The sequence below is a fragment of the Buteo buteo genome, chromosome 4 (assembly GCF_964188355.1).
Source record: "Buteo buteo chromosome 4, bButBut1.hap1.1, whole genome shotgun sequence".
NCBI lineage: Eukaryota > Metazoa > Chordata > Aves > Accipitriformes > Accipitridae > Buteo > Buteo buteo.
Window position 1 is genome coordinate 26690030 of NC_134174.1, and position 8669 is coordinate 26698698.

The 8669-nt window shown below is 69.1% G+C and overlaps 2 protein-coding genes across 2 annotated transcripts in view; both read right to left on the reverse strand.

Annotated features, from left to right (window-relative positions):
- Window positions 1–64: 64 nt before the first annotated feature.
- On the reverse strand, window positions 65–2106 carry SWSAP1 (SWIM-type zinc finger 7 associated protein 1). Its single transcript, XM_075025218.1, has 2 exons — window positions 1303–2106; window positions 65–716 (listed from the first exon to the last, which is right to left on the reverse strand). The coding sequence occupies exons 1-2, from the start codon at window positions 1540–1542 to the stop codon at window positions 240–242; spliced, it is 717 nt and encodes a 238-aa protein (XP_074881319.1). The 5' UTR covers window positions 1543–2106; the 3' UTR covers window positions 65–239.
- A 2382-nt stretch (window positions 2107–4488) lies between these two features.
- The window catches only part of PLPPR2 (phospholipid phosphatase related 2), a 4663-nt gene continuing 482 nt past the window's right edge, over window positions 4489–8669 (reverse strand). The window contains 5 exon segments of the mRNA XM_075026706.1: window positions 4489–4709; window positions 5074–5202; window positions 5850–6002; window positions 6004–6027; window positions 6753–7028. Of these exon segments, the coding sequence (XP_074882807.1) occupies window positions 4677–4709; window positions 5074–5202; window positions 5850–6002; window positions 6004–6027; window positions 6753–7028 (615 nt within the window). The 3' untranslated portion in view covers window positions 4489–4676.

An 8669-nucleotide genomic window follows, 5' to 3' on the forward strand; every position in this document is an offset into this window, starting at 1 on the left:
GGGGAGGGGCTGATAAGGCTTATCAGGAGCCCCCAGGTGCCGGCCGGGGGCCTGTGGCGGGGGCCACCTGGCACCCGTGCATCATTGTCCATGTCCCCAAGGTCTGGGACCGGCGTCGCCCTTGGGGTCGGTGTCACCCCAATATCCAGGGTCTGGGTCGGGGTGACATTAGGGTCCGTGTCACCACAGCGTCCGGGGGTCCGTGTCGCCCCAACTCCCGGGGCAGGTGATGGCCGAGCTCACCCCCAGGCCTCGTCCCCGTCGCCGTCCTCGTCGCTGTCGGTGTCCTCGTCCCCCTCGCTGTCCCCGTCGGCGGGGGCCACGCGGAGCTGCCCATGGGGGCCGAAGCGCAGGCGCCAGCAGCGGGGGGGGACCCCGGGGCGGGTGAGGCGGGCGCGGAGGCGGAGGGGGACCCCGGGCGCGGGCCGCAGGCGGCACTCGGCGGGGAAGTAGCGGCGCAGGGCGGGCAGGACGTGGGGGCCGGGGGGCGGCAGGCGCAGGGAGGCCAGAACCTGGGCGGGAGGCCGGGGGGGCCCGGGGGAGCGAGCAGCCTCCAGCAGCAGGGCGGCCAGGCGGGCGGGTGCCCCCGGGCCCCCCCCCAGGTACCGCTCCAGCCCGTCCAGCAGCAGTAGCCCGGGGGGCCGGGGCCGGGCGGCCACTGCCCCCAGCTCCCGGCCCAGTGCCCCTAGGGACGGGGGGTACCGGAGCTCTAGACGCTGGGGGGGGGGGGGAGGTGTGTTAAGTCACGCCCCTTCAGCGGTAGGCCCCGCCCCCTCGGCGGCAGGCCACGCCTCTCCACAGCATACACACACACCCCACCTTAGCAGCATGGATAGGGATCACCAGAGCCCCGCCCCGATCGCAGGCCCCGCCCACGCGCACGTGCCCTGCCCCCGTGATTCGTGCCCCGCCCTCTGCTGCAGGCCCCGCCCACACGCGGCGCGTCCCTCCAGACAACTAGGCATGCTCACCCCGAGCCCCGCCCCCGCTGCGTACCACGCCCACACGCGCTACGCCCCGCCCTCTCCCGCGAACACCGCCCACGTGCAGAGCCCCGCCTCCTGCCGCAGAGCCCCGCCCCCGCTGCGTGCCCCGCCCCCGCCCGCCACGCCACGCCCCTCTCGAGCCGAACGCGCAGCAAGCTCCCGCCCTCTTCAGCAAACCCCGCCCACGCGCGGAGCCCCGCCCCCTGCAAAGCAACCGCGCCTCCACGCCGCGCTGCCCCCTTCAGCACGCCCCGCCCAGTCGCCGCCGGCCCCGCCCCCGCCCCACAGCCCGCCTCGCCGCCGGCGCCCCCCTCACCTGCAGAGCCCGCGGGTCGTTGCCGCCGCCGCCGTCGTCGCCGCCCGGCAGCCGCGGGAGGGCGCTGGGCGCCAGGAAGAGCGCGCGGGGCCCGTCGCCGCCGCCCGCCAGCGCCGCCCGCAGCAGCAGCGCCGTCCGGCCCGAGCCCTCCGGGCCCAGAACCAGCACCGGCACCGGCATCGCCGCCGCCGCCTCCCCCGCTGTCACCGAGCCCAGCGCCCGCTCCAGCGCCGCCGCCATCGCACTCCGCGACTGATCCGCCGCTCGCGCTCCCCGGATGGCAGCCAATCAGGTGAGCGTCTCTCGGCCGCGCCCCAGCCAATCGGGGGGGAGGTTCCCTCAGCGCCGCTCCCGCCCACCGCGGCCGGCGAGGGCCTCAGCCAATCGGGGAGGAGCTTCCCTCAGCGCTTCTCCCGCCCACCGCGGCCCGCGAGCGCCTCAGCCAATCGGGAGGGAGCTTCCCTCAGCGCCGCTCGCGCGCATGGCGGCTGGCTCGCGCGCGCCTCAGCCAACCGGGGGCGTGGCGCGACACACTCCCCCGCGGCCCCGCCCTTCCCCGGTTCCTATTGGCCGCTCGGGCCGCCGATCCAGCGCCGACCCATCTCCTAGTACGATTCAGCTCACCGCCCCTTTACGCGCCGTCCGGCCAATGGGGAGGCGGCTGTCGGCCAGGCGGGGCAAGGGCGGGCGGTAGCCGGGACTGTCAGTCACCCGCTCGCTGCCCGGCAACGCGTTGCTAGGCGACGGCGGGCGGTTGCCGGGCGACGGCGGGCGGGACGACGGGGGTGGGGCTGGCGCGCGCGAGCGCAGGCGGGGGGGGGGGTCGGGCGCCGAACCCGCGCGCGCGCGCACACGCGTGTGCAACGCCGCGTGCGCCGCCCCTGCGCGTGCAAACGCGCGCGCGGGTCTTCCCCCTCCCCGCCCCGGTGCACGCGCGGACCATCTCCCCCGCCCCCCTCCCCCCCTCGCGTGCACACGCGCACCACCCCCACGCGCTTGTGCGCGCTCTGGTGCACGCGGCCGCGCACGCGCGCGCACACGAGCGTGCACACCCTCGCGCTCACTCCCCGCGGTTGCGCGCGCAGCCTCGTGCACGCACCGATGCATGTGCCGACCCCGCGCACGCACGGGCGCCCCGGTGCACGCACTCACCCTGTTCACACGCGTGTGTGCGCTCGTGTGCTCGGCACGCACGCGTGCAGGGCCGTGAGCTGGGCTCTCCTGCGACCCCGGAGACTGTGAGGCCGCACGAGCGTGGCACGAGGGTCGCACGAGGGTGCACGGGAGCGCGCAAGGGTTGCACGAGGATCACACGAGGATCCCACAAGGATGCACGAGGGTCACACGAGGATCCCACAAGGATGCACGAGGGTCACACGAGGATGCACGAGGGTCGCGCGGGGGGTGCGCGAGGGTTGCGCGAGGCCTCACCGGGATGCACGAGGGTTTCACGAGGGTTTCACGAGGGTTTCACGAGGGCCGGGGCGGGGCGTCCCCTCGGCTACGCGTATTCTCAAGCAATAACAGCGTGTCCGTATTATCCGCCCGAGAATACCCGTCGCCGAAGGGAGCGGGGGGCCGGCGAGCAGGGGGGGACACACACGGACACGGACCCAGGAATTTGGGACACACACACACACACACACACACACCCGGGAATCCGCGGGGGGGACACGACACCCCCAGGTGCTCGGGGGGACCCCCAGGAATTTGGGGGCCCCCGTCGGCCGGGGCTGCCCCGCCCCTTTCAGCACCGCGGACAGCTCCCGCCGCCCAGGCCCGGCCGTGGGGGCTCCGCGGGGGCTGCCCGGGCCTGGGGGCTCCGCTGCGGGGTGGGCGGCCCCACACCGCCCCTTGCAGCATCGTGGCCCGGACATAGGGCCCCCCCCCAATACACCCCGGTCATAGGGCCCCTTATACACCCCAGCCATAGGGCCCCCCCCAATACACCCTGGCCATAGGGTCCCTTGTAGACCTTGGCCATAGGGCCCCCCCGCAATCCACCCCGGCCACAGGGCCCCCCCAGTACACCCTGGCTATACGGCCCCCCCCCTCAATACACCCCGGCCATAGGGCCCGCCCTATACACCCTGGCCATAGGGTCCCTTATAGACCCCAGCCACAGGCCCCCCGCTATACATCCCGGCCATAGGGCCCCCCCGCAATACACCCTGGCCATAGGGCCCCCCCCTCAATACGCCCCAGCCATAGGGCCCCTTATAGACCACGGCCGTCGGGCCCCCCCATCACACCCCGGCCATAGGGCTCCTTATAGACCCCGACCATAGGGCCCCCCCCGATACACCCCGGCCATAGGGCGTCCGTACAGCCCCCAGCTATAGGCCCCCTCCTATAGGCCCCAGCCATAGGTCCCTCCTATAGCCCCCGGCCCCCCCCGCACTCACCTCCGCCGCCGCCGCCGGAGCCGCCGCCCGCCCCGCCGCAGTCCGGGGGGGCGGGGCCGAGGGGGCGGGACACGCCCCCAGCAAAGCCCCCGCCCCGACACGCCCCGCCCCTTCGCCTGGCCACGCCCCGCCGCAGTCCGGGGGGCGGGGAACGCCCGACACGCCCCCGCCTGGCCCCGCCCCGCGGACCCCTCCCACCCCCGGCCGGCAGCCCCCATCGGCACCCTATGGGCACCCTATAGGCGCCCTGCAGGCACGTGGGCTGCGGCCACACCCTTCCCTCCCTATAGACTGACACCCCCAGCCCCTATAGCCACGCCCCAACCCCTACGGACACCCCACAGCCCCATAGACAGCCCCCAGCACCCACGGACACCCATCAGCCCCTATAGACACTCTCAGCCCCTATAGACACCGCACAGCCCCATGGGCAGCCCCCAGCCTCTATAGGCACCCCCAGCACCTACATCCACCCGTCAGCCCCTATAGACACCCCCCACCTCTTATGGCCACCCATCAGCCCCTATAGACACCCCCAAGCTCCTGTAGGAACCCCCAGCCCTATGGACACCTCTCAGCCCCTATAGGCACCCCCAAGCCCCTATAAGCACCCCCCAACCCTACAGGCACCCCCATAGCCCCTACTGACACCCTAAAAGCCCCTATAGGCTCCCCCCACCCCCCAGATCCGTGTCCCCTATAGCCACCCCCTATACAGACACGGGGACACGGGAACATCACACGCAACCACTTTATTCCCCTGGGGGATGCCCCCCCCATGTCACAGTATGTGCCCCACACACACACGCGTGTACCCCCCCCAGCCCCCCTGCACACGCGTGTGCCAGGCAGGGGCTCTCCCCTTGTCCCCCCCCTCCCCGTGCTTGTGTTGCTCGTGCAAGGGGGGGGTGACGGCTGCCCCCCCCGTGGTGTTGGGGTGCCCATGGGCCCCCCCCGGGTGGGGGATGCTCAGGTGACAGCCGGGAAGTCGGCACGACGTGCCTGGGGGGGGCACGAGGGGGGGTCTATAGGGGCTGCACAGCCCCCTGTGACCCCCCCAGCACCCCCAAAATATCAGGGTCCCCCCACAACCTCCCCAGCACCCCCTATGGGGCTCAGGATCCCCCCAGTGACCCCCCCCCAATGGGGTTGGGGGTGCCCCCATGCCCACACCCAACACCCCTATGGGCCTCCAGATGCCCCCAAGCCCCCCTTCCATGAGTTTGGGGTCCCCCCACGACCCCCCCAATGGGCTCAGGATCTCCTCACGCCCCCTCCCAGTTTTGGGGTGCCCCCCCAACACCCCCACAGGGCTTAGGACTCCCTCTGTGCCCCCCCCTCCAGTTTTGGGGTGTCCCCCACCCACCTGGGTCACGCTGATCTCCTCCAGGGGGGGCTGAGGGTGGGGCAGTTCAGGGGGGGCTCTGGGGACACCCCCCCCAACCCCCTGCCCCGACTCCCCTGTGCTCTGGAAGTTCCCCACCACACAGGTTACCTGGGGGGGGACGGGAAGGATTTGGGGGGGGGGCTTGGTGCAGGGGGTCCTGAGTGAGTTTGAGGGGGCCCTGGTGGGAGTATGGGGGTCCCAGGTGGGTTTTGGGGTATCAGGGGGGGATTTGGGAGTTTCAGGGGGCCCAGAGAAGTTTCAGGGGAGTCCTTGTGAGGATCTGGGGGAAGCCCAGAATGTTTGGGGGGGGAGGCAAAAAGGTATCAGGGGTCCCACGAGGTTTTGGGAGGGGTTTTAGGGGTCCTAGAGAAGTTTGGGGGTTCCAGTGGGGGGAGTTGGAGTCTAGGGGCAGATTTTGGGGGTCCCGGGGGAGGCGGTGGTTAGGGACCCTGCAGGGGGGGCATGGGGCAGGTTTTGGGGTACTGAGGAGATTGGGGAGACCCGGTGGGGTTTGAGGGGCCTTGGGGGGGGATTGGAGATCCCCGGGGGGGAAGTTTGGGGTCCAGGGACAGGTTTTGGGGACCCCAGGGGGGTCTTGGGGTCCCTGGGGGCATTTGGGGGTCCCAGGGGTCTCGGGGACCCCCAGAACAGAGGAGGTGGGGGTTAAGGGGTCCCTGGGAGGTTCAGGGATCCCCAGGGGGTGTTGGGGACCCCCCGGGGGGGGGTTGGGGTGCCCAGGGTTTTGGGGTGCTCACCAGGAAGGCGGCGATGGCAGTGCCGGTGAGGAAGCCGGCCAGGACGTCACCCCAGTGGTTGCGGTGCTCGGCCACCCGCAGGGCCCCCAGCAGGAATGGGGGGGCTGCGAACCCCAAAACCGCCGCCGGCTTGGCCAGCCGCGAGCCCCCCCCCGCGCCAGGCCAGCGTCACATATAGCTGGGGGGGGGGCAGGGTCACCCCAAAAGACAGAGACACCCCAAAACACCCCCCCAGCACTCCTGTGGACCCCCTGAGCCCCTCTAACCCCCCCCAAGCACCCCCAACTCCCCCCAGCACCCCGAAACCTCCATGCCCCCCCGGGGCCCCCCCAAGCCCCCAGAGTCACCCCAAAAGCCCCTGAAGTGACCCCAACCCCCCCCAAACACCCATAGCCCCCTCAAATGACCCATTCCCCCCTACAGCCCCCCAATTTGCCCATTTCCCCTGTATTTCCCCCCATTCCCTCACAGCCCCTCATAACCCCCCAAAAGTTGCCCATTTTCCCTAGATTTTACCCCAACCCCCCCCCATAGGTCCCCAACCTCCCCCTATAGCCCCCCAAAACCCCCCTATAGGCCCCCAACTGACCCATTCCTCCCCCAACCCCCCAATTTGCCCATTTCCCTCAGATTTCACCTCATTCCCCTTCCGCCCCCCACGCTCCCCCCAAATTTGCCCGTTTCCTTCAGATTTCACCCCATTCCCCCCCCAGCCCCCCCAACCCCCCCCGCCCCCCCAACCCCCCCCGCACCCCCTCCAAACGACCCTTCCCCCCCCATAACCCCCCCTAGAGCCCTCCGAACCCCAAAACGACCCATTCCGCCCCCCATAGTCCCCCCTTAACCCCCCCAATTTGCCCATTTTCCCCAAACTTCACCCCAAAACCCCCCGCGGACCCCCACCCCGGCGTAGGCCCCGGCGTAGGCCCCCAGCGCAGCCTCCTTGCAGGGGAAGGCCCTTCGAGCGGCCGCCACCAAGGGGGGGTCCCCGGCACAGGGGGTCCCCCCGGGGGGGACGAAACGGGGGGGTGCGGCGGGGGGGGCGCAACCCAAAGCGCTGTAGTTGGGGCGACAGACGGCCAGAAAATGGGGGGCCGGGGCCCCCGTCACCACCTGGCCCGCGTTGGCAAAGATGGCGGTGGCCAGCAGCCCGAAGGAGAACACCCCTGGGGGGGGGCAAAATTGGGGTACGCGGGGGGAAAGGGGGGAATTGGAAAGGGAGGGGGGCAAATTGGGGGAGTTAGGGGAGTAAATTGGGGGGTTGAGGGGGAAATTGGGGGGGTCAGGGGGCAATTGGGGTGTTAGGGGGCAAAAGGGAGGGGCAGGGGGGCAAATTGGGGGGTCAAGGGTGTAAATTGGGGGGTCAAGGGTGTAAATTGGGGGAGAGTGGAGGAGGTAGGAAGGCAAATTGGGGAGACGGGGGTAAATCGGGGGAGTTAGGGGAGTAAATTGGGGGGTTGAGGGGGCAATTGGGGGGTTAGGGGGCAAAAGGGAGGGGCAGGGGGCAAATTGGGGGGACCAAGGGGGTAAATTGGGGGGGTCAAGGGGGTAAATGGGGTGAGAGTAGAGGAGGTAGGAAGGCAAATTGGGGAGATGGGGGTAAATTAGGGGGTTGAGGGGGCAATTGAGGGGTTAGGGGCAAAAGGGAGGGGCAGGGGGCAAATTGGGGGTCAAGGGGGTAAATTGGGGGAGTTAGGGGAGTAAATTAGGGGGTTGGGGGCAAATTGGGGGGTCAGGAGGCAATTGGGGGGTCAGGGCAAAAGTGAGGGGTGGGGCCAAATTGGGGGGATCAAGGGGGTAAATTGGGAGAGAGTAGAGGCAGGAAGGTAAATTGGGGGGATGGGGGTAAATTGGGGGAGTTGGAGTAAATTGGGGGGTTGAGGGGGCAATTGGGGGTTGGAGGCAAAAGGGAGGGGCAGCGGGCAAATTGGGGGATCAAGGGGGTAAATTGGGGGAATAGAGGAGGTAGGAGAGCAAATTGGGGGAGTTAGGGGAGTAAATTGGGGGTTGAGGGGGAAATTGGGGGGTCAGGGGGGCAATTGGGGTGTTAGGGGCAAAAGGGAGGGGTGGGGGCAAATTGGGGGAGTTAGGGGAGTAAATTGGGGGATTGAGGGCAAAAGGGAGGGGCAGGGGGCAAATTGGGGGTGGTCAAAGGGTAAATTGGGGTAATAGATGAGGTAGGGGGGCAAATTGGGGGAGTTAGGGGAGTAAATTGGGGGGTTGGGGCAAATTGGGGGGTTGGGGGCAAAAGTAAGGGGTTAGGGGCAAATTGGGGGGAACAAGGGGTAAATTGGGGGGAACAAGGGGTAAATTGGGGGAGAGCAGAGGAGGCAGGAAGGCAAATTGGGGGGATGGGGGTAAATTGGGGGAGTTGGAGTAAATTGGGGGGTTGAGGGGGCAATTGGGGGGTTAGGGGGCAAAAGGGGGGGCAGGGGGCAAATTGGGGGGATCAAGGGGGTAAATTGGGGGGATCAAGGGGGTAGGGGAGCAAATTGGGGGAGTTAGGGGAGTAAATTTGGGGGTTGAAGGGGCAATTGGAGGGTTGGGGGCAATTGGGGGAGTTAGGGGGGCAAATTGGGGGGAATAGGGGAGGTAGGGGGGCAAGTTGGGGAGACGGGGAATTCGGGGGTGAAGGGGGCAAAAGGGGAGTAGAGGGCAAAAGGGAGGGGCAGGGGACAAATTGGGGGTCAAGGGAGCAAATTGGGGGTCAAGGGGAGGTAGGTGGGGCAAATTGGGGGTCAAGGGGAGAATTGGGGGGGCCAGGGGGCAAAAGGGAGGGAATTGGGGTGGTAGGGGGGCAAATTGGGGGGGCAGAGGGGA